Raw genomic sequence first — 27,513 nt, 5'->3', positions numbered from 1 at the left:
TACAGTTTCATAAACGTGCGACACTCTAAAACAAGGGGAAGGAAAAATATTGTTCTAAAAATATCTTACAACCCATCTCACGTAAACCACCCCAATTCATCCCTCATTCGAAAATCTCGTTCAATACGTACGAACTCTGCATCTCTCTATTGCTCTCATACAGAGCTGATATTCCCTCTCTCTTTGAATTGGCGCACGGCAGTCTCGCGGTCCGTCTTGGCGGGCTTAGTCGCCCCATTTCAAAAAGGCGGGAAAAATCAGTGTAGTGACTAAAAAATCATATCATAGTAAATCTATTGATTACCATAAAAATGTAAGTACAGAATATTATTGATTTTTTTTTAATAAGTATTTATATAAATTTCATTTCTAATATTTTATATTGACATAGAAAAGTTCGCGATAATATCTTCTCTTAAAAGGTTATCAGTGCGACACTATTTGGTGATTATTATGCTAATAGTTCAATTTATGATTGGTCGAAGGTCATCCAGCTGTAACGATATAGTCGAAATTTGTAAAATTATTATTTATATAAAAATAGGAACTCTTATAATTAGATATCAATATATATTTTACATACCCATTAAATAAATGAAAGATTTAACCTTGCAGAAGCGAGGTGATTCTTTACTACTTGACAAAATTAACAAATTCTCAATTATTGCATCCGCGTGTCTTCACAAAATTTCGTCAGCTACTTACATTGTTAAACATAGTGAAATAGAGAAAGCATCAAAAATGCTCTCATTATTGCAATAATCAAAGAAATATCTTGTTATTATCTTACGAAACCAAGATTATACAATATGGACATGTAAAATGATATAACAAGAAAACTTTTATAGAGCATTTTTTGTGGATATGATGATGATGATGATGTGAAATAACATAGTTTTTGATGTATTTTGCTTTTAATTAAACCCACTCGTGTCCTATTATTTCCTTATAACTTTTACAGTTTTTTTTAAATGTAAAGTAAAAGAAAATTATAAGTATATATTAAACACGCGTCATAATTGCCTAAATTTACTAGTGAACCACTTCAATTATACAACAATTTTAGTGGACTAGCTGTAAGCCGCGGCGTCATCCGCGTGGTACCCGGGTAGGCTATGTGCTAATCCAGACTATAATCTATCTTTATATCAAATTTCGTACAGTTACGATAAGCCCTTTTCGCGTGAAAGAGTAACAAACATCCATCTCTATCAATCGATACTTACAAACTTTCTCGTTTATAATATTTTGGATGGTTGCAACAACAAATATTATCTACGGAAACTGCTTCAATACTGAAAATAAATAAAACGCATCATCATCAGCCTATTTGTTACTGCTGAAGGGATCTTCTATTCTTCAGGTCTCTTATATTTTACTGAATATGGTGCGATGTACTAATTTTTATACATTATTCAAAAAAATATACATATTCTAAATACCTACACTTTATAAAGCATTACATTATGTAAAAAGCGGTACATAATTTTATAAAATTAAGATTAAATAATTATTTTCTACACTGAAGTCCTAAAATGGTCAAATAGTACCAAGTCACTACAATTTCTTATAAAACAGAAAAAGCACGGGTGCAATGCTGATATTATATATTAGCTGCGCACCGCGGTTTCACTCGCGTAGGTCATTATCCCGTAAGAATATCGGGATAAAAAGTTGCTTATATGTTATTCCAGTTGTCCAGCTATCTAGGTACCAAATTTCAACGCAATCGGTTCAGTGGATTTTGCGTGAAAGAGCAACAAACACACACACATCCTTACAAACTTTCGCATTTATAATATTAGTAGGATATAGTAGGAGTAGGATTGTCACTACTCGGCAATCTACGAATTTTTAACATGCTTGTATTAGCTTCACCTGTATGTTTAAATGTAACTGCTTTCGATTAGACGCGACTGTAAGCGACTATAAACGGATTGATTTAATTCACTCTATACATTCATCAAGGATCGGTGACAATACAATAGTTTCATGAGTTTATCCTATCCTACTAATCCTACTAATATTATAAATGCGAAAATTTGTAATGATGTGCATACGTTTGTTGTTCTTTCACGCAAAAACTACTGAACTGATTGCAATACAATTTGGTACGTAGACTGCTGGGAAACTGGAATAACATATAGGCAACTTTTTATCCCGATATTCCTACGGGTGACGACTTACTCGGGTGAAACCGCGGGGGCAGCTTGTTAAGTATATTCCTTACGTATACTCTGTGGAAGACAAGACTATGCATGTTTTTTTAGTCGTTATTTTTTTAAATATATTTATTACTAGCTATCCGCCCGCGGCTATGCCCGCGTAGTTGCAGGAAACTTAGACCCGGGGTTTTTCTAGCATGTTCCCGTTCCCGTGGGATGTCCGGGATAAAAACTACCCTATGTCCGTCTCCTGGGTCCACGCTACCTCTGCACAAATTTTCAGCCAAATTGGCTAATCCGTTCTTCAGTTATAAATAGTGTAACTAACACCACTTTCTTTTATATATAATATATTTTAACCGTAGTGCCTCTGCATCTCGGGTGGTGTTGCGGTTTAGTGGTTTACCCATATATGTTCCCACTGCTGGGACACAGGCCTCCTATGAGGGTTCAGGCCATAATCCACCACGCTGGCCAAGTGCGGGTTGCCAGATGTCACATGTCGTTGAATTTTTGATTCTCAGACATGCCGGTTTCCTCACGATGTTTTCCTTCGCCGTTTCGAGCAAATTTCGCAATATATTTCGCAATATTAACTAACATTAATAAATGAATAACAAATTCAAGAAGAGTTAGCTAAATATAGATCTTGGTAGGATTAGTTGATTAATATTTCTATAGCTTATATGTTATTCCGTTGCATAAGCTACTACGCTGCCGAGTATCATCGTAATTCGTTGTGTGGTTTTCGTGAAAGAGTAACGAAAACCACCATACATCTTTACAAACTTTGCATTTATATCTTTATATATATAAATCTCGTGTCACAATGTTTGTCCTCAATGGACTCCTAAACCACTTAACCGATTATAACAACCATAACTGCACACCATGTGCAGTTCGATCCAACTTGAGAGATAGGATAGTTTAAATAATTTTAATTACGATAAATGACAACCCGGGCGGAGCTGGGGCGTGCAGCTAGTTTAATTTATATATTAGTAGCATAGGATGTGCAAATAGGGATTTTGTAATTGTTATTATATAATATACCTACTAGGTTATGACCGCGGCTTCGCACGCGTGAATTCGCAGTAGTTTTATAGATGTAAAATATATAAAACTTCCTTTTGAATCAGTCTATCTATTAAAAAAAAAACCCTATCAAAATCCTTTGCGCAGTTTTAACGATTTAAGCACACATAGGGCTGTCCCTAGCAGAAAGCGACTTTGTTTTATACTATGTAGTGATTATATATCACTTCATCGTATACATGGTTCCCGAAAAGTACATAAAAACCATATATAATGTTTATGTAATAAAAATATACTGAAAAAAGTTCCAAAGGTATTTTGCGAATGCCTTATCGATAAATGGAACAATATAAACTACTGTGTGTGTAAATAAAAACGTAGTAATTGTAGGTCGCTTTGGTTTTTAATACCTTAACTTTCTTGGTTGGAACCCCCTTAACCCACCTAGCTAACGCCCATGTTCACATGCATTATAACCCCAAACCCGCGCTCACGTGGTATCGATCGACAAAGTTGACCTTTGAACCCCGAGGTAACACGTGCCCTTACCTTTGACCTCACCATACTACAATATATCAAAACCCCTTGAATCTGCTAAGGGCTTGCGTCCTTTTTTGAAATCTTTATTTATTAGAGGCTTATTAGAAGCTTTCTTATCGTGGCTCTGAAATAATGAAATTATATACAAGTTATACTTGGCCAGCGTGGTGGATTATGGCCTAAACACTCATAGGAGGCCTGTGTCCCAACAGTGGGAACATATATGGGCTGATAATGATGATGATGATGACAAGTTATAAACTGACGATTCGTATATTATAAAACGTTTTTTACTCCCGTGGGGACGACGTCTGAAAGCATTACTTATTGAAGTGGTCGTCTAGGACCATCAAATTCCCATACTGGAATTATTATTGTTTTAAAAAGTTGCAATAGCATAGTAGGTGGTTTCTGAGAAAATGGTTAAAGATAATCATTTATACTGAATATCGGGTATGTTTTTCCGAGCATTTCGTAAACTATAGAATTTTGATTAATTCTATATAATAAATATATATAGTTAAAAAGATATTAAAAAACGTTGTGTGTGCGATTCACACACGATGGAAGGGAAATTTTAGTAAATCGACAAAAGAATGAATAAAATAGTATGTATATTTCTGTTTCATTCTTTGCCGGCTTCATTCTACACATTTTTGTATTTGTGTCTTTTACCTGTCATTTTCCGTTGCATCAGCTTTGAAATCACAACGATTCTAACGAAGTTTCACTTCAATATTTCACCATAATTTATTTTGAATTCTTTGTATCTGTAGAATATACCTAATAGTGTCATAACCAATAATTGTTACTATAACCCCAACAATGCTTTTACCTGATGCTTTTGAACTATCCCTTTGAAATTCGTATAACCAAAGGAGTATTGCACAACACTATCGTTGCATTTGCAATTGGCCCTTTAATATTGGGCTAAAGTATACTATAGCTAAAAGGAATACTGGATTTATAATTGTTTTCCCGCCGAAAGTGCCTTGATTAAAAAAATTAAAAAATTCAATAGAAGATATGGAACCGAAATTATTGGCCATTGCAGTTCTCTTTGAAGTGAGAGAAAAAGCTTAACATTTATTTATTTTGTTTTTATTTTTAACCCGGATTAATCCGGGCTGGGTCTATCAGCTTATATTATATACATATCGGGAAATGCTTATAAAAATAATTCCTCCTTAGTTCCCAATAACTAGCGGTGGCAATTGGCATGCAGTGCCGAATATTAAGCTCCTGCGACATTATAGTTACCGACTTCTATAAAGGAGGAGAGTTTTAATTCGAACGTATTATTATGTTATACTGTGTCATTGATTTTACTGGGTGGAAAAAATTTTGTCATTCTTTTTTTATTAGATATCTGGTGCCTCTCGTGTAGTAACATTTAAGTTAGGTCGAGTCCTGACTATTTCAAAGCAAATAATTATGTTGTAATTGAAGTAATGTCTTCGCATTTTACGTTTGAACATCATTTCACGATTATCTATAACGTATTAATAATGAAAAACAACTGAAAGTAATAAATAAAGTATCTATATGAATATAAAGGTTTTATTTAAACAACTGCTGAATACAGAGCATTTCGTAATGCTAATAACGTAATGATAGACGTAATAACCATACCTTTACCATGTTTATAGAATTAAGCCCTATTTACACGAGAAACCGTTTTTAATAGTTATATACCTCAACCTTATATGTCGTCTAAGATTGTTATCCTTTACAGCAAAAATGGATTATCATATCACGATGAAATTTGAATGGAATTGAAAATTTTTGCAGGAATATATCTAAATTTGATATGTCCTAAAATACGTCTATAGGCGGATTAAAGATATTAAGTTTCTAAAATTTAATACGATAAACTATGAGAAATTTTGAAACAATCGAAAAAAATCGATCACGAGGCGGGATTCGAACCCGCGTCTTTTCGCTATACCGTACCAACGCCTAGCCTCTCAAAAAAAAAACAACATTATCATTATATATAAAAATAATAAAAACTGCTTTTTTTTAATTGACTTTTTTGCTGAATAGTTTAAATCTATGATTCAAAACTCGCGACCCCAAATAGACCTATGATATAAATGACCAATATATAATTAACTGGTAAATAATATTCAATTATGTAACTCATTTTGTTTATATAACGTTATCCAATTCTCTCGACATTTCCAAAACCTAAGGGCATGTTAACAATAGATTTGACGAAACGTTTATTTATCGATCTCTTATTGTACATATCGTATTGGAAGGCTTTATAGTCACGAATGAAAGTAATTTTATCGTCTGTCATTTCTACATGTAAATTGCGTCTTTGGAATTATCAGACAATTGGACTTTATCCTGTTTTCGTAGTTATTTTATCTATTGCCATATATATATATATATACGTTATATCTTTCAGAATACAATTATTTTCGAACGAAAGATTTGCGCTCATATCCAGTTAAGGCAATCAATAAAAATATTTAGATATTAAAAACTTTTCGCACACTGAGACAGTCTCCCCGTGACCACACTCGCTGTAAAGTGTTTGAAACGCCGGGTTAATAATATAATGAATAAATCGCGTTTAAAATCCGTTAAAACCGTTTAAAAAGTTAAAATGTATAATACTCGTGTAAAGTCAAACACAAGAAAATACAATAAATATATGTTTTGTAATATCAAACACCTCACGTCCCCCCACTGCCCCTCTTTATGAACGAAACACAACATTATATGCTTGTGAGAATTTATGCAGATATACATATAATACGCTTAGTATAGTTGGAGGAGAAAATGACCTGGTATGCTACCCTACACAGCGACTTTGACACGGCGAGTTTTTTAGGCGATTATTCAAGTGATCTTAGTAGTCTAGGCTGCAGGTCTTTCTTCAGCCTACCTATATTAATACGGAATCCTGAGACTTAATTCCAACTCTTTCCAAAATTACATTAAGAAAATTATGACATACGTTTGTGAACGTATGGACCAGTACAAAACCTTACTCAGGATGACAATAAGATTGCATGTACATGTATTCAGAGTGTAATGACCTCCTGTCTACCTTCCCTAATTGGCCAGGCATGATAAATTATCCACAATTATATCAGCTTGTGAAAAAGTTGACTCCTTAACGGAACCGATAATTTTGGTAACTCCGGGAATTGTCATATTATGCGCTCTTGTGGTTTGTCAAGTTTTTATTTACTTATATACGAGTAGTAATTTATGTTTTGAATTCACGGAAGTCTTTTATGATTTATGGTATATTTTGTAGCTTAAATTTAAATATTTTTTAATTCGATTGGATTCTATCTAAAAGGACTATGGAATCCGATTTTTTCTTGTTTCAATTGTACATTCGTATTAAGTCATATTGCGTAATAATAATTTGACAATATCTAATAAACCTTTTAAGTTTCGACATTTCATTATTATTCTTTACTAGCTGCGCCCCGCGGTTTCACCCGCGTAAGTCCGTATCCCGTAGGAATATCGGGATAAAAAGTTGCCTATATATTCTTCCAGTTGTCCAGCTGTCTACGTACCAAATTTCATTGCAATAGGTTCAGTACTTAAAAGAACCCAGTACTTTAGAGCAACAAACATACACACATCGTTACAAATACATTCGCATTTATAATATGAGTAGGATAGGATTATACTGGACTCGTATTGAGAACACTAAACATTTAATGGTAAAGAATCTCTTATGAGTATTGTTAGTAATCTCTCCGAAGTAATAAAATTTACAAAAAAATGAGAACTTAAACAAAAATTTTGAACGGTAAACAGCAGCATTGCTGAATCAAATTGTATGCCCTATAAAAGAAATACTCTAAGTCTAGGGCTTATGTATTGCCGCTAAAATATTGCGTCATGTCCCATGTGAATAGTTTAAACGAAGCTTGCATAAGCTATTTATTGTACATTGTAGCATTGTAATAATTGTCTCGGCATATAAAATGTTCGATATTTTAATTGTAACATGTATGCATACATTGTTTTTATGTTTTAACTAGTCACTCGCCCCGGCTCCGCCTAATAGAGGCTCCGCCCTGCTTAGCAATCAGTTCATGCAAAAATGAGCTGATAATATGTACGTATCCACAAATAAAATAGGTCACTCACGGCCAATTACTGGCTAAAAGAGAAGAAAGGCGGAAATTTATATCGTCGCTGCGCAGGGAAAACTTAGTTAAAACCCGAAGGGCCTTTTCGTATATTAAAGTGCATATGATAAAGCGTATATCCAACTAAAATGTCACTATTTGTAAGTCAGGTCATTAAAGGCGGAGTCCCGTTTCCTTTTTGTCACTCAGTCCATTCCCAGCGCATTCTCAGGGTAAACGATGCGATTCGATAATTGACCCCATAGCCAATTAAAGTACACTACGTGCATTAAATACAACACATTTATGATGTTTTTTTTTTAATTGATGTATACAATCAAACCATTTGGCGCCAAAAAAGTAATTGGTCGTGAAGACATAAATTAGACAAAATACATGCTTTTCAAAAGACCTAAATCAGTGACGCAAAAGTATAGTTTGAAATGCCCCAGTTTCGTCAGATCGATCGAGACAAGGTCATCGCAATTATCTTGCAGACAATAAACTATCGTATCACAATAAATAAGTAAATATATTTACATAATGTCGGATTGTATGAATTACTTGAGTGTACAGTTATTTAAGAATTAAGTTTTTCTTGTAGTTTTTTTTTCATTTGTTTAGGTTGGTACAGATAAAGCTGGGCTGTTAAAAACGCTTCGAAATATTTAACTCAAATATTCAGGTAGAATAGGAATTGTGAAATTTCAATCTTGTAAGTATGAGACACAAGTTTCAATATATTTTTTAAAGTACTTTACATTACCTGTAAACTCTCCGTAACATTTACTTAATATAACGCAATATTTTACTTTAGATGCGAATGTATTAGAGCGCGAAAATATCGCAATTATTATTTGAACCGAGTATTTACTATTCGCAAACGTAAACAATATAGAAATTCGATATATCGAGAAAAAATTGTAGTATGACTTTACTTTCAAGCCGCTTGATCACAATTTTAAGATATATATTGTAATGTACTTACAATGTTACCGGACAGATAGTTACATCAAACAATAACTAATTATTAAATAGGTTGCTAACTAGAACATCTAGATCATATATGTTATAATTTTTATACTACATAGTATACAGTCTTAGTCCCAAAAATAAGAATTACATGGCGCCACAATCAAAGCTTATGTATCACCAATATAACGATATGAGGTCACACATTGAGCATTATCTATTTGCTTCTCATTGTTATCACAAGTTTTTTCAATAATATTTACTTTGAACGAACGTTTGGTGTAAAAATTTATCTTTTTCGAAGATCATAAAACTTATCATATTGACGGAAACAGCTCGAAGATTGCTGCCAGAAGGTTTTTCATTTTTGGACCTAAATATGCTTAAGTTCTTAATTCACAATTACGCTTATTATACAGTTGGAGATTTACTCTATGCTAGATGCTCGTCCCGGTTCCGCCCGGATATCAAGATTCCTGTCTTATACCAAGGGACCATTGAATCGAAGATATATATTATATTCGTATGGTATAGCTAAACTTCCTTGCTATAATGCCGTCATGCTCGATTATACGCTAGCTTAAAAAAAGCTTCCTATTATTTTTAATTCAATAGAGTTCACACCATCTCGCCAAAATAACCAAATCCATTGATGGAGTATAAAATAAAAAATAGACTCTAGGACAAAGGCATAGTTTACATTTTATTGCGAAAACATATTTTAAGAGGGTCCAACAAGAGGGTTGAATTTTGTATGGGGAGCAGTCGAGCCATATCTCTGGAGTGCACGTTTGTAAAGCATAGGGCGGAAATCTAGTGTTTAGTACTTAAAAATAGCCTTTGCCCGCGACTACGCACGTGTTCCCAATCCCTTTTTTTATGCTACTATACATTATAAATCTTCTTCTCGAATCACTCTAAGTATGAAAAACCATCAAAATCGTTTGTGTAATTTTAAAGATCCAAGCATACAGACACACAGAACAGAGGCGGAACGGCGACTTTGTTTTGTAGGGAAAAGATGGTAGAAGAACTACGTAAAAAAAGTTGAAAAAAATTATTAGTCTCGTAAGCAGTTAAGGAAAATTTCAATATTATAAAGTAATGATTTGTATGCCTCGGATAAGTTTTTAATAAACATGTTTATCAGATAGAGTGTTCTACACAGAAGAGTCCATTCCGTATCAAGCTAACCCACAATCAAAAAGAGATTCGCAATGCCGTGATAAAGTGCAGCGAACTTTCATTGTTGCGGCATATACCAAGGACTTATCAGTGAACCTTTGACTCTGATAAGTACGCTTCGTCAATTGATGACGCTATCAAACGCTGCGATGAAATCTGTCCGTTTAATTTAAGACTAGACTTAACTATTTATAAACATTGACATTGTTTTCTAAATTGATGCATTCTGTATCTATATTGAAATATATATGAAGTAAATATTAAATAATTTGTTATAGTGGATCTTCTCTTACCCTTATATGATCGTTTTTTATTGCAATGTTGATATAATGAATGTATGTTTCAGCGCAATACGCTTTGTGGCATGCAAGAGCAAGGTTTCGATCAGGAGGTCCACTAACAAGCGATTAAAATCATATCATATAGCATCCCAAATTTTATGCGTCTCTTATTGTTAATAAAATACATTATTGAGAAACTATAACACTTACGGGCATTGACGAGCAATGAATAGTGTTAGAAAAAATAAAAATATAATAATATAACAATGTTTCACGATACCAATTTTGTAACAATTTCAATAATAATTAGTTTTTATAAATTCATACTACTATAGCTCAATGTGCCCCAAGTTTGTTATGCACAAATGTACTTTTAACATTTATGAAATGAATCAGATTTTGTTCTAAGATGCAACGATTTCCTTTTCATATGTTCTATAATACTAATATCGGCTTAACGTACATTGAAGAATGCATTATACTGGCTTTGCCAGTTCGGTTGTTGGCAAATGCTTTCTTTTACTGCTGACCCTACAAACAGCTATAACATACAAAAGGAGACCAAGAGTTCATCCTTGTGTGACCCCATTCGCTTACAATAGCCCCTTTGAATGCATTCCTTTGAGTCGACTAAATAAAAGCCTGGGAATAAGTTCCATATAGCATTCGCAGAGGTGGTCATTCAATTACTAATAAGAAATTATTTCTCAATTGAATTTTGTTGTGTTATATCTTTAAGATTTCTTGTTTTATTCTTATTAAATAATAATTTAATATTTAAATGACTGTGTTAATATTAAACTCTACTTACACATTATCCTTCATTTACGTATTATTATATAAGCAATTATAAATGACTAGCGGTCCACCCCGGCTTCTCTCGTGGTAATAGAGCTAAAGCCTTCCTCAATGAATGGGCTATCTAAAACTGAATGAATTTTTCAAAACGGACCAGTAGTTCCTGAAATTAGCGCGTTCAAACAAACAAACTCTTCAGCTTTATAATATTAGTATAGATTTACTGCAAATAAAAATGTTCCGCGTTGTATTACGTAGACGTCCGTAGCATATTGCTACGATGTTATTAGACCCCCGTGTAGATTTTCTTTATAATATCAAAATATTGGATTTCCACATTCAAAGATTAATTTTATGGTCCATATGTATAATGGATATAGTTGACATCGAGATTTCGGCGGTGATGCCTATAACGCTATAAAGATAACCCCGTCGGTTTCGGTACTCCATTATTTATTATTTATTATTCTTACAAGAATATTATAAGTTTCGTAAATTACTATTAATCGATGAATGAAAACATTAAGTGAAAACAAATGGAGTGATGATGGTAAAATGCTGATTGATATTTAAACAAATTTCGCCTATCACCATTAGCTAACATTTTAAATAGTAATAATGATAACACACCTTTACTAAGCACACCACACTACAGATAAAAAAAATCTATCATTGTATTAATTTACTTCTTAATGTTATTGTCGCCAGGTCACCAAAAGCGAAATCCGGTGAGGATGAGTGCGATACAGATGCTCTGAAATCTGACACAGAGCAAGATGACAAAGGCGGCGCGTTGGAGGCCAAAATGTCCCTACTGAACGGCATCACCGTGATCGTTGGGTCCATCATCGGAAGCGGTATCTTCGTATCACCGTCTGGTGTTTTGAGATACACGGGATCTGTGAACGCCAGTTTACTTGTGTGGATCATATCTGGTGTCTTTAGTATGGTAAGTATAGTGGAGATGATTCTAGTTGATACCAAACCCTACTTTCCCTGCTTATATTATAATCGGGACTGATTTGTATGCTTTTTGGTAGTTAGTGACCCAAGCAAGGTAATAGGATAGTTTATATCCGGGAAATACCACAAATACCGGAACTATCAGAGGGAAACCCCGGGATATCTTATCGGACGAAGCCGCTGGGGGCTAGCTGATCAGTTATATTTTGAAGTTAACGGCATCTTAAGGTGAAAGGTTTAAATTCTGATTCATACTCTTTATACAAAGCACTGAAAATATTGCTCACATAAATAAGCACGTACGGTTTCTTTCCGAAATATATTTGACCTTACAAAGAGTTGTACGATGTGTAGAGGAATTAAATGACAGGCAGTTAGTCGTCACGTGATCTGCATAATTATGATAAAATATGGATGTAATACCATATATATAATACAAATGGTAAACAGTTATAAAAAATAGTTTTGAAAATTAAATATGCTTCAGACCGGAAATTTTTGATTACGTGCCTGATACGAATTTATTACCCATTTATTTGACAATTGGTTTTTGTTCAAATCGTGAACCGTTTTAGTTAGTTTGTTTTAAATAACTTCTACTGATACAATACTTTTTAATTTCCTACACTCATTTTATAAAAGAAATAAAAAAAAAACTTTAACACAATATATATATATATATACGAATGAAATTTTTCTCTTCCCATCCATACTTCCCTGTCTGTCCACCTTTCTTTGTTGACAATATTATTGGTTCATTTGAAAAATTCAAAGATGACAATTATAGAGCTTATATTTTATGTCACCCGCTGAACATTTGTATTCATTATGCTAATTAATATAAAACGAATTTCACCATAATTCTCTTCTTCACTTCCTTGCTATCGTAACACGTGATTATGCAAACGATATATTTTATAAGATCAAGGTTCACAGTTAATGACGTGTTATGTGACCACAGAATGACCTTGGATCACGTGGCCATTCTTAGGATAAGGATGTATCAAATGATCCAGAGGCATTTCAAAGGATTTTCGTTTAACAACATAATTATACTCTTAAACACCTGCAGTGTAATGAGTGCCTTCTAATATTGAAAACATTCCGTGATAGTATTGTTTCAAGATGTTAGGTTTGGTAATTTCCTTATATCTTGGTCGGGCTCGGTCTCCTTCCTTAGTCATCTTGTAGGACTCTGTCTAGGCCCGTTTTACCTGGCCTATACACGTATTAAGAAAAGTTGTATTAAGTAACGCACTATAAAGACCAATGGAGCGATACATTCTGGCAATATCCTCAGCATTGTAGGTTTTATAACATACACTAAGCTGACATTGAAAGTGAAGAAATTCTATAATGTGTAGAATTATACTGATATCCATTACTAGCTATAGCATGAACAAAAAAATCATTTCCTGTTAGATAGATATAGATTTAATTATGAACAAATGCGAACAAAGATCAGATGAAAGAAGATGAAAACGCTATTACCAATAGAGCTGCCATAGCAGAAAAGTGCCTAACCTTCGTAACGTTACAACTGTTTTAGATCCTGTGATGTAAAAAATACGCGAGAATTATTCTGAAATCACGTCTGTCAATGAAATATTTGCAAATAACTTTCTAAGAGGCTGATAATGACCTACTTTCGATAAGCGAGTTGTTAAGAAACGTTGAATTAATTAGATTAGGTCTGGTTCAAGGAATTTTTGTCTATCGCACGCCTCTCTCATTAGCTTGGGCTAGAATATTTTCCTTATTTAAGAGAAGGGTTAATTATACGGTCTTTAACCACGAGTGAAACCGCGTGGCACAGATAGATAGTAAATAAATCTGCGTACGTATAATTTTTCAAAATTTTCTGTTGTTACGAATTAAAATTGTATGCACTATACTTTATGGCTTAAAAAAATGTATGTGGAATGAACAATCCTATCTCATCCTACTACTAATATTATAGATGCGAACCTTTGTAGGGATGTGTGTGTGTGTGTATTTGTTGCTCTTTCACGCAAAAAATACTGAAGCGATTGCAATGAAATTTGGTACGTAGACAGCTGGACAACTGGAATAACATATAGGCAACGTTTTATGCCGATATTCCTACAGCGTACGGACTTACGAGGGTGAAACTGCGGGACACAGCTAGTGTTTCTCATAAAATATATTTCATTGCCTAAAACAATTTCTTGTCAACGACTTTGATATTGTATTGAACGAATATCTACTTGGGTTGCTTCCTTAGAATGTTCCTGTGCTGGTATTCAATTTACAAAAGAATAAAGTATAAAGATATTTAAAAGTTCAATTAATTTTGTATTTATTTACAACGTCTACCACCACAAGATGATATCTAAGACCTTTGAGTCATAAATGACAGTGTCTGCGGTTCTATTGGAATAAAAATTTGCCAAGTTATCCCTTATTGCATCAGCTATCGGTCGTTGAAAGTCCCATCCAATCCGTTTCGGTCCAATCGTTCCAGAGACTAGCCAGAACAAGCAGAGAGACAGGCTAACAAACAGCCAAACATAAAAAAAAATACTTTTTTGTACATGCAACGTGCATATATCCATATCTATTTGCAACAACCCGTTATTAATATATAATAAAATTAATTAACAAACAGGCACTCCAATTATCTTTATTGGTATAGATTTAAATTGTACTCAAGGGTGTCTTGACAGCGGTTTATAAATTGTAGTTAGAACCTAATTGTAATACTTGTTTAACAAGACCTTTAGGGAAATCAGATGGAAACGAAGGAAGAAAATGACTAGCCATCATTCGCTGTAAATGAGTTGTTTTCAAAATAACCCAAGTATGACTTGTGAATTAATTTCACTTGGTATTGTGTATATATTTCTACCCATGTATTCAAAACATTCTTAACAAATTGATTTTGTTTATAATAATATAGAAATAGTCGGTTATAGATAATATAATATAGAAATGGTCATTTATAGATATTTGTATCCATTTTGCCGATAACATTACCAGATGCCCACACATAACACAATTATAGTACTTTGTTTTGAGAGGAAACGCTATGCTATTCATGAGAAATATGCCTGCCTACATATGTAAATTACTTTATTTTCATACGACTTGAAAAAAAAGGAGAAGGTTGTTAATTTAACTGGATTTTTTAAGGTTTTTATCGTATATTTTTGATTGGCAGTATCGATTTTTATTATTAACTAGCTGCGCCCCGCGGTCTCACCTGCGAAAGTCCGTATCACGTAGGAAAAACGGGATAAAAAGTTGCCTAAATGTTATTCCAGTTGTCCACTTGTCTACGTACCAAATTTCATTGCAATCTGTTCAGTAGTTTTTGCGTGCAAGAGCAACAAACACACACACATCCTTACAAACTTTCGCATTCGCAAAATTTTAGAAGGATTTTTATCTGAACGCTGGTGCATCCCATGTGGTCCCATTTACGATGGTCTAACTTATTGAAAATTTGTATGCGATTTAGTTTGTTGTTAAAAACACTTTTATGCGTATGTTCATCGACATTTCCCGCAACTGTGAGCATATTTATTTTATAATAGTGGTTCGCAAGCGTAGTGCTACATATATAGCCTCAAGTCTTGCTCAATAAACTGCTATCTATCTAACAAAAAGAATTTTTCAAATCGGAACTGTAGTTCCTGAGATTAGTGCGTTCAAACAAACAAACTCTTCAGCTTTATAATATTAAGATTTCTCTTCACCTTCGCCTAACATACTGAATGTCCTACCTTCGCAGGTAGGCGCCTATTGCTACGCAGAGTTGGGCACGATGATCCGGCTGAGTGGTGCTGACTACGCATATATCATGGAGACGTTTGGTCCATTCGCAGCGTTCGTCCGTCTGTGGATCGAGTGTATGATCGTCCGACCGTGTTCACAGGTACACAATGTTCTAGAAATGTGTTTTTCCCATTTTCACAACGTTTTTAGCCTCTACTCTGATACCTGTATCCCCTTACCTTCGCGTTTTATATATAATCTATATATATAAAAGAAAGTCGTGTTAGTTACACTATTTATAACTCAAGAATGGCTAAACCGATTAGGTTGAAATTTGGTACAGAGATAGTTTTAGACCCGAGAAAGGACATAGGATAGTTTTTATCCCGGAAATCTAACGGGAACGAGAACTTTGTCGGTAACGCCCCGAGTCTATCTTATCCTTGACTACGCGAGCAAGGCTGCGGGCGGAATGCTAGTGTTTGATAAAACGCAGTTATGTCAGCAAATATTAGACGTTGAAACAATCGCCGTGAATACGCATGTGACTCAACATCTTAATTAAATTGTACCAGCTCATGAATAGTTAGTGTATAATCCAAGGAGGAACTTAGTCTTCAGTCGGCCGCAGGGGATTAGCGTGACGTGACGTGACGTGGATTAGGTGATAGTGACGTCACAAGTCAGTAAATAGGTCAATGGTTTTAATGGCTAACTATTATCCATATTACGGAATAGGATTTATTTATGTGATATTCGTAAAATGTTAAATTTTGCAGCGGAGGACGGTATACTTTTCCTTCCTTTTACTTTCCCTTCCCAGTCCTTTCCAGTTGTCCTTTGGCAATCCATATATATGTAGCCTTTAAAAATATTTATGATGAAAATTTGGTTGTAATTGGTCCAACTTTTCCTGAGAGTAGCGCATTCAAACTTTTTATTGCTAAATATAGTATTATACGATATATACGATAATCTGTGCCGCCGGCACCATACCAGATGGTATATACCATACTAATATTATAAAAAAAATAGTTTGATTTCTTATTTGTTAAATTCAGTGGCGTAGCTATATAGGGCCCGGTGGTGCAGTGCACCAGGGCCCCGGAGGTCAGGGGGCCCTCTAACCTCAGCTTTGAAAGAGGAGAGGAAGGCGGAAAGTGGGGAGGAGGGCCCGATTCTTTCCCTTTGCACCAGGGCCCTTGTCCCCCTTGCCACGCCACTGGTTAAATTGTTACATCAGACTCAAAAACTCTACTCGTTTAAACGAATTGTGAGCGAAACCGGGTCACACAGCCTGTTCGTAATAAAACACAATAGCTACATCTAATACTATGCGCTTTTATTGACATCGCTCCAGTAGAATTTCCTCCCTAAATAAATGCAGGAACTTCAATATCAACCTAATTGAATCCGGGAATCGAAGCGATTGGATTTGCTTGCTTTATTGATCTGCAAATTGGTTCCTTTGTATTGAAATAAATGGACTCTGGGGGCGTTTTATTGGGTGTCGAGATATCTGAGCTCCGACTTTCGCATGATAATTGTGATGTCATTGGCAAGGATGAACTAACCCTAGCATAAGCTAAACTGGGTATAAGCCCATATGGCTTTGATGGTCCGTAAGGTTTGAGGTACGGGTAGGGTGAGCTTTGATATTTACGAGTATGTACATTTGATATCTTACTACTGAACAGTAGTATAAAGTCGAGGGGATTTGTTGAATATAATCTTATGAATTGAAAAACTTGAAAGAAAAGGAGAAGGTGATTTTTTATGGGTGTATTTTTTGGATTTGGCTAAGGTAACACTTAGAACTTTCGATGGAGTGAAACCATCTTGATGAATCTTATATATTTGAAAGTGGTGTCCTCCTTGTGGTCTCGTTTACATTTGATCTAGTTCTGACAATTTGAAGGCGATATCATATATCATTTGGTAAAATTATTATTTTTTATTTCTACATTTATAATTATATGGAAGAGCTGAACCTCTTGACACAAGCGTTTGTTAGGAATGTTCCAAACACAAACTAGTTTAAGATAATTTGTTAAATCAAATAAATAATTTATCACAGAGATAATAAAACATATTTAAAATATATTATAGTGTTTATTTATATATTTCACAGGCGATAGTAGCGCTGACGTTCAGTGTGTACGTACTGAAGCCAATATTCTCAGAATGCGACCCTCCCCAGGAGGCCACCAGGCTGCTCGCTGCTTGCTGTATATGTGAGTTTTAGCTGGTATTTTTCAATATCAAACATGTATTTCAAACTCAAGCTTTTTTTTTTTATGTCACAATCGGCAATGGAGCTGGTGGGACGCCTGATGGTAAGCGCTTCCACCGCCCATAAACATTTGTAGAGGCGTAAAGTCGATTACAGACCATACGCCTCTACAAATGGATTGCCGACCTTAAATTGGGAAGGGATTAAGAAAGGATTGGCGAGAGGAATAAAGGAAAGGACTGGGAAGGGGAAGGAAAAGGATATGGGCCTCTGGCTCCCCCACTCACCGAACGAAACACAGCAGACTGTTATTTCACGCCGGTCTTCTGTGGGGGTGTGGTACTTCCCCGGTGCGAGCTGGCCCAATTCGTGCCGAAGCGTGCTCGACTACCACATAAATCTCGAATATTTATTTATTCAATTAGAATTAGAATTCTTATAGAAGCACCTATGAAACGTCATAACATAGTTTTAACATTTACCAACGGTTCAGAAAGCAGGAGAGCCGACGGAAAAAATTTAAATGCTTTTATTTCATTATTTCATTTGAAAACATTTAACACATCGCCCTTGTTGTAACGTTAGACTGTAAATTCTCCTACAGAATTATGTGCATTTTTAAAATACATTATAATTATTATTTACATTACTTTAGTGATATTTTGTGATTTGACCTTGCACCTGTCGAAATTATGTAGCCACGTATTAGTGGACCTTCCTAAATATTACACAATTATAAAAACTCACATTTATAATATCATTATCAATAGCTTAACCACATACTATAAAACAAAGTCTCTTTATCTGTCCCTATATATGTTTGTGCTTAAATCTTTAAAGCTACGCAACGGATTTTGATGGGTTTTTTAAATAGATCTCTATATATTCAAAAAACCTCATCAAAATCCGTTGCATTGTTCAATCACTCTTGATTCTACAGAAAAGTTTTTATGTATTACATTTATTAAACTACACCGATTGTACGCGTGCGAAGCCGTGGGCTAAAGCTAGTTTGAGATAAAAGATAGCCAGTATCATTTCCAAACCATTCCATTGATTCCTTGCCTTTGACGTAATAAGAATATGATTTAATAATATGAAATAATATGATTTAATGACAAATAAACAACAAAACATACTTCCGTTATTATTATGCTATTTTATTAGCACTAGAGATAAACCCTAACCTCACTTTGGCATATATAATCTAGATAATCCCATATTACTTATCTCAATTAGTTCATTTTTTTATATTTTATAAAAAAGAAATTAAAAAGTGCGTATGTATTCAATTATAATTGAAATATGTAGTTATATAACACATTAATTAAATTAAACACCTCATTTCGTATTAATCACATATGGACCCCTAAATATACGCTATAGTATGGTTGGCCTGATGGTTAGTGATCACCACCGCCCATGAACATTTGTAGGGGTTTTAAGGGATAAGGGATAAGAACAGATTGACGTCAGAAAAGAATGATGAAGGCTGAGGTAAAGGAAAGAGGCTTCCGGCTCTCCCACTCACCGTACTAAGCACATTCGCAATACTTTCTGTGTCGGTGTACCTTCCAGTGCGAGTTGGCCCAGCTCGTGCCGAATCGTGTATTCTACTATTTCACGCCGGTCTTCTGATGCGGGATACTTTACGGTGCGAGCTGGCCCAATTCGTGCCGAAGTGAGCTTGCCCCTAACCCCCAAAATGGACGCATTCCAGTGCTGCTAACATTCGTCAACTGCTGGTCGGTACGGGCCGCGACCCGCGTGCAGGACTGGTTCACGTACGCCAAACTACTCGCTCTGTTCATCATAATTGCCGCTGGGATATATCAACTTTGTCTAGGTACGTACGAAAGGTGTCTAATAAGGTTTCTAATAATAAGAAGGTGAAACTTTTATTATATCGTCTCAAATTTTGTTGGTCTGTGTATCGCATGTCGCGTGACGGTCGGCGGCGGAGTGGGGATACAGTGAGAGGCGCTCGTCAGAGCAGCCGAGGCCAATATGGCGGCATCTACAGATCCATCAGCTCACCATCAGTTCTATCTATAATGTGAAAAAAATCACTTTTACCGAGAAAAAATCTGTATTAGTTTCACATTATTTAAGCGGTATCAGCACATACCCCAAACAGCTAGTCCTAATTGGATACAAAGAAACCGCAAGGGTCGGAAGGCGTCGGCGACGAATGAGTTAGCTCTTATTAGATGATTGCTTTGATCCGGTGCTCTCTGGTTTCATTATTTAATTTTCGTGATAAATGCATGCAATGTCAGTTTCGATAGCCGTACTATATTCAAGCTCAAGAATTTATACCTACATTTGAGTACTTGTCAATTCTCTCGTAATCTTTATCTTCCATGTATTCATTAACACCATGTTACTCTTTCTTTAGAATAAAAAAAAGCAAAAACCCTTGTAATCGTCAATTTCTACACAGATAATAGAAAATTATTGTAAGAAAAAAACTAAATCACGTCTAAATTGACAGTGCTAGAGTAAATTTAAATAGGAGCAGAGAAGAGGCAGCAGTTTTCAAATAAAAAAAATCGTCAAATCGGTTCATATCCTTTTTTGAAGTCGGTCCAAAATGCTGATTATGCTCGTTTTAATTTCCGTCAAAAACATATGCATGAAATATTTAAAACTTAACCATTTTTGTCCCCTTTTTAATAGTGTTAAATAAATTAGCTTGAAATCAAATGAAATTTAAAAACATCTTTCCCAGGACACGTGGAAAACTTTACATTCGAGGGAACTACTGACGATGTCACATCTATCGCTCTGTCATTCTACTCTGGTCTCTTCGCTTATAACGGATGGTAAGATTTATTTTATATAAGTCTAGTTATATTTCGCGGTTTTGTTTGGATGGTTTTAGATCAAACAGAACATATCAAGGATATGTAGTTATAAGCTTTTAATGGATGAGTCCTTTTTATAGTTAGTATAGCAGTTTTTGTGTAATAAACAAAAATACAATTATTTTTATATAAAAGGAAAAATATTAAAAAACAACATCTTTGCGACGTCACATGGGGCTTAAAAATGTACTATAATTCGACATTTAAAATTATCTAACTTGATCTAACTGTGGTAAAGCCGCTAACAGATGTCGCCCTACGTCGTCTAGCACACGGTAATGAAAACTACAGTGCAGTGTAATGTTATGGTTCTTGTGCACATTGTGTTTTATTACCAATTTACTAAACATATCTAAGTGGCATCTTTTGAGATTTATTCAAACTCCTTTTTTTCGCTTAATGTTTCAAAATACCTTCTTTAAATAAAAACGTCGCATCAGGGGAGTAGCTTCTTAAAATGTGACAGGCTGTGACGAATAGGGGGCCGGGGTGGAAAAAGCCAAATTTCGTGTGACGTAATTTATAGATAGCCCCTTTTCAGCAGCCCACATAAGCTGCTTAGCTTCAAGGAGGAGCTGGGATGGTTTCAGCTTTGACGTGACCCTTATTTATTATTAGATAAATAGGGTTTATTTCAGTCAGATTAAATATAATTAAACGTGATTTAAACTCGTCAAAAGGTCCCAAATTCTAACAAACATTTCAGGAACTACCTGAACTTCATCATAGAGGAACTGAAGGACCCAGTGAGGAACCTGCCCCGCGCGATCGCGATATCTTGTACGCTGGTGACTATCGTATATACCTTCACTAACGTCGCCTTTTACACGACTCTGTCGCCGACTGAGGTAAGAGATAGTCGATTTAATCACCTTTTTTTAAAGTCGGTATTTATTTTATGCGAAATATTTTAAATGATTGAAAAAAATTAATCGCGAGGTAGTCGAGTATTCGAACCCGCGTCTTTTATGCCAAACCGTAGCAAAAGAAAGCAAACAGACGTGGGTTCGAATCCCGCTGAGTGATCACATCTTTTCTATTCTTACTCATTTATCAAGCGCTTGCGGTCCGCCCCGGCTTCGCCCTTGGTACATGCAATCTAGATTAAAATAAAAAAAAACAAATAAACGAAGCGTTCTCTGCTAAGCACAAGACAAACAAAAATATATACTACTAGCTGCACGCCCCGGCTCCGCCCGAATAATTATTTATCGTAATTGAAATAATATATACTATCCTATCTTATAAGTTGGATCAAACTGCCCATGGTTTGTAAGTTCAATTAAAATCGGTTGATTAGTTTAGTAGTCCATTGCGGACCAACAACGTGACCCGTAATTTGTATATATTAAGACTATCTGCGTCACGCGGTATCACCCGCGTAAGTCTATATCCCGTAGGAATATCTTGATAAAATTGCCCGTGTTATTCCAGTTCACTACGTATCAAATTTCATTGCAACCGGTTCAATAGTTTTTGCGTGAAAGAGCAACAAACACACATACATCCTCACAAACTTTCGCATAATATTAGTAGGATTTGTAGGATAGGATAGGTTAGAAAGTAGGATAATTAGTCATCATCATCATCATCATCAGCCCATATGTTCCCACTGCTGGGACACAGGCCTCCTATGAGGGTTCAGGCCATAATCCACCACGCTGGCCAAGTGCGGGTTGGCAGATGTCACATGTCGTCGAACTTTTAATTCTTGGACATGCCGGTTTCCTCACGATGTTTTCCTTCACCGTTTAAGCAGATAGTTAGTAGGATAATTAGTAGGATGAGAGTAATAGAAATCTGTACGCAGGTGTTGAATTCAGCTGCAGTGGCTGTAACGTTCGCTGAGCGACTGTTCGGTTGGTTCGCACTTGCTATACCACTGTTCGTGGCTGCGTCTACGTTTGGGGCTGTTAACGGTGTGCTGCTTACGTCTTCCAGGTGAGTCATCATCACCACCATTATTATCACCATCATCGATATCGTCATAGATCATGATTACATTCACCAATATCATCACAACAACGTCATCACCACAATTCCTCCTCCATCATCAATATCGGCATAGATTGTAATTACATTCACCGTTATTATCACCAGCGTAATCATCGATCGACGATCGACTTTGTGCATACTATGTAGTGATCAAAGATAACATAATCATCATCAACATATCATCATCATCATGAGTCATACATGTTCCCACAACTACAACACAGGCCTCCTATGAGGGTTCAGGCCATAATCCACCACGCTGGCCTCGTCGAACTTTTGATTCTCGGTCATGCCGGTTTCCTTAGGATTTTTTCCTTCACCGTTTCGAGCAGTGGTGATGCTATCAACATCTGTGATAAATTAAAACAATTAAGATTTTCTGCGTGCTAGCCTGGTCTCGTACCCCCGACTTATGGATTTTCACATCCGAGGTACTCACCACTGAGCCACCATTGCTTTCTACAAAATACTATACCATACAAGTGATCACACTAATATTATAAATGTGAAAATTCGCTTGTGGTAAACTTGGTGGTTCGCCTGATGGTAAACGATCACCACCGCCCATGAACATTCGCAGAAGCTATGCGCTGCCCGCTTTTAAGGGATAAGGGATAAGGAAAGGATTGATGAATGGAAAAAAGGAATGGACTGTGAAGGGCTAGGAGGTGGAATGGATGTTTGTCCGTCAATCACACTGAAACTGCTGAATGGATTTGAAATTTGGGATACAAACAGCGTATGAGCTGACTTGGGTTTTTACTGCGATTAAATATTCCTTTGGGATAAAACTTGATATCCGGGGCAACCGGGACGAGTGCTAGTAACACATGATAGTATACAAGTGGTGAGACACAAGGGATATAATTGTGGATGTCGCATCGGCAAGGTTGTTCTACGCGGGCGCGGCGCAGGGGCAGATGCCGGGGCTGCTGACGATGGTGTCGGCGCGCGCCACGCCCGCGCCCGCCGTGCTGGCCGTCGCGCTGCTCTCGCTGCTCTACCTCGCCGTCTCCGACATACAGGCGCTCATCAACTACGTCGGCTTCGCCACTTGGGTACGCAACCTGCTGGGCTCACTGGGCTCACTGGGGATACTGGGGATCCTACTGAGGTCACGGGGGTCATAGGAGATGCTAGGGTCACTGGGGTCATTGGATATGATGGGGCGACGGAGGTCAATGGGGATACTGGGGTCTCTTGAGTCACTGGGGTCACCTGATGGTTAGCAATCATCACTACCTATGAGAAAAACCGCCTCCTTGGTATAGTGGTTAACGCGTGAACGTAGAACCGAGGGTCCTGGGTTCAATTCCCGGTGGGGACACACGAAAAAAAAAATGTCTCGGTCTGGCAGGACACAGAAGGCTGATTACCTACTTATCCCTAAAGAAAAATCGATCAGTGAAACAGATGTACATCATCTGCCCCATACCCCACTAGGGGACACGGGACTTCACGTGCTACCTATGAAAACGTGGGTTGGGGTTCGACACTTGGGTACACACCCACTAGCCGGGGTCACTGGGGTCACTGGGACACGGGGGTCAATAGGGTTACAGGGGTCTCTAGAGTAACTGGGTTCACCTGATGGTTAACGATTATCACTATCTATGAACACGTGGGGTTCGCCACTCGCACCTACTTGCTGGGGCCTCTGGGATCATTGGGGACACGGGGGTCACTGGGGTTACTAGGGATAGAGAAGTGTCTAAGGTCACTGGGGTCACATGATCGTAAGCTATCCATCATCACCCATAAACATTCGCAGAAGTTTCAAAAGGGGAAGGGATAAGGAAAGAAGGAATGGACCGGGAAGGGTGAGGAAAGGGAAACGGGTATCCGGCTCTCCCACTCACCGAAACACAGTAACATACTACTATTTCATGTCGGTTTTCTGTGAGGGTGTGGTTTTTCCCGGTGCAAGCTGGCCCAATTCGTACCAAAGCGTGCTCGACTCTCACATAAGAACTGGGATTTCGTCATAATCATCTGCTCATATATGTTCCCACTGCTGGGACACAGGCCTCCTATGAGGGTCTAGGCTAATTGGGGTATACTCCCTCAAAAAATAAGAGCAAAAATAAAAACTAACCCCATCTATTTTCATAGAAAAACATTTATATTTATATTCGATCTCGTGCATTTTTTTATTCACCTTGGTATTTGGTACGTGGTAACGGTAATAATTATAAAACGAAATCTCTCTCGCCAAGTAAATTTATATTTAAATATTTCGATATTTTCTGTATTCTAGTAAATATATGCTATTTCAGCTAAGTATCGGAGCGGCCGTGCTGTGCCTGCCGGTGCTGCGCTACACACAACCCAACTTGGAACGACCCATTAAGGTCAACTTGTTCTTCCCAGGTGTGCATCTTAATATATATAAATTACGTGTCACGTTGTTTGTCCGCGATGGACTGCTAAACTACTCAACCGATTTTAATCGAATCTGCACATCATGTGCATGTGATCTAAATTAAAAGATAGTATAGTTTATTTTATTTCAATCACGATAAACTTCTATAAAAATATATACCTTATTATTACTGGACTGAAAATAAAATTGTGTTCTATTTTCAAAATTGCCGCGCTAAGCATCATTACTCACGTTTTTTTTAAATCAATCGCTAAAAATAACGTGTTAATTCGTTGCTTTTCATAATCACGAATCTCACGTTATTTTTTTAAATTACAGTTATACATAAGTTGTCACGTTTAGGAAAACACAATTTCCACGTTCATATTTTACATGACACATTTTTATCAAATGTCTCTGGTTCTTTCTAGAACTACATTACAATAGAATAATTATTTTTTATTTTTTTGGAATCATTTAGCGTGGCCTTTTCAAAATACTGCACAGAATTAGCCTCGCTCTTAATCAAAATTACGATGCTACTTTTTTGTTTGTTTTTCAATTTTGAATGATATACAGAATTCTCTATATTTCTTATTCGAAATTTTATTATTTAATATATTTACCAACGATTATTTTTAAGGAGTCGCTAGTCGAATATTATAGTTTATTCTCCACTTTTGTTTTTCAGTTTAATTTTTCTAATTTTCCCAATAAAAATCAATGATGTTCTTTTTTCAAAATTACATTAAAAATAGTTTTATCTGTTATTTTATAAACTCTTAAAACACGTTCTTTTTTCAAACGCTTTCTAGTGTTGTACATAATATGCACGATACTGGTGGTCGCGGTGCCGGCGGTGGCGTCGCCCGCCGAGACCGGCGTGGGCTGCCTCATGATACTCACCGCCGTGCCCGTGTACCTGCTGCTGCTGGATCCTAGGACCAGATTCAATGGGCTGGGGTACCTTACTGGTATGTGTGCATTGAAAATTGAGATAATTTTGGTGCCCCTTAGGCCCATGAAACTGAAAGAATAGAAGAAATTGGATTGCTGGGGTGGGATCACAGGTGGCCGAGAGGCTAGACGTTGCTTCAGCAATCAATTTGCCAAAGCAAAAAAGACGCCGGTTCTGCGAATCCCTCCTCGTGATAAAAATTTTTTCAATTCTTTAAAAATTTTTCGTTTATGAAGTATTTCAATGCTATATAACTAAAAATTAAAATCGAGATATGTTCTTTGAATTTTCGTGAATTTTTATTATTATTATAACTTGAACTTGTTTCCAGTATTTTTTAGAAGTTTGTTACAATGAGAAGAAAAAAAACGTGATATAAAATTTTCGATATTTACGTTCTTGCAACTTTTACTAGATCATTGGAATGTACTCTTACCAACAATAAATATTGCTTAACTTTATTATTTTTAACTTTTCAGAAGCCGCCACTTGCTTAATGCAAAAATTAACTCTCTCAGTACGACCAAAGATTAAGGTAATGTATGATTTATAACGACAAAGTCGAAAAGATATGTTTTTGTAAATATTAAATTAATTTATATTTAAATTTTCAGTAATCGACCAAAGCTGGCATATCTGGACATTGCACACATCTGAATATATATATGTTTCAAGCAAATTATTTAAGATATTAAAATTAGACTTATCGATAGATCTGTGTACATCACTAGTTGACAAAAAAATACTTGCAATAGTGTGGTACTGGCGTTATTTTAATATTTACATTTATATTTTAAACACCTGATAATTTTTTTTTAATTATTTTCCGCACGTTTGAATAATTTTCAGTGTACTCTTATACGTACGCATACGCATAGAAATTAAAATTGTTTTTGTAATAATCGCTCAATTAAGGGAACAAGATTGCCAGTGTACCCAAACGTCATCAAAAATTAAATAAGTAATTATTTTTTCCATTTATATAAAAAAACGTGTTCTAATGTTGTACAAAAAATCGCTATCTAACGTTTTAAGCTGACAGAAATATTGTTACTAAAGACGGAATTTCTCAGAAAAAATGAAATGTGTCTTGCCAGTATCCATAAAACAATAGCAGATAATGCAAGTTTTAGAGTTATGTGGATTTTTTTTGTATGAATACTAAAAGGATGGAGTGTGTGGTGTATAGTTTAAGTGTTAAATGTTATGAATGATACAATATGTACTCTTTAATTTCCCAAAAAAAATTGTGGACATTCGTGGGGATAGTACGAAATTTGACAGAAACACCGAGAGAAATAAAAAAAAA

The 27,513-nt window shown here is 35.9% G+C and overlaps 1 protein-coding gene across 1 annotated transcript; it reads left to right on the top strand.

Moving 5' to 3' along the window:
- The first annotated feature begins 157 nt into the window (after positions 1 to 157).
- On the top strand, positions 158 to 27,513 carry LOC119837793 (large neutral amino acids transporter small subunit 1). The gene is made up of 13 exons (XM_038363550.1): positions 158 to 313; positions 11,797 to 12,037; positions 15,806 to 15,949; positions 17,921 to 18,023; positions 19,743 to 19,868; positions 20,754 to 20,847; positions 21,596 to 21,737; positions 22,700 to 22,830; positions 23,774 to 23,942; positions 25,161 to 25,254; positions 26,062 to 26,220; positions 26,684 to 26,739; positions 26,819 to 27,513. Coding segments are annotated over exons 1-13 (1,464 nt in total). The 5' UTR covers positions 158 to 311; the 3' UTR covers positions 26,822 to 27,513.

This window comes from Zerene cesonia, chromosome 29 (genome assembly GCF_012273895.1).
Source record: "Zerene cesonia ecotype Mississippi chromosome 29, Zerene_cesonia_1.1, whole genome shotgun sequence".
Classification (NCBI taxonomy): domain Eukaryota; kingdom Metazoa; phylum Arthropoda; class Insecta; order Lepidoptera; family Pieridae; genus Zerene; species Zerene cesonia.
This window is presented reverse-complemented; position numbering and strand designations above follow the sequence as displayed.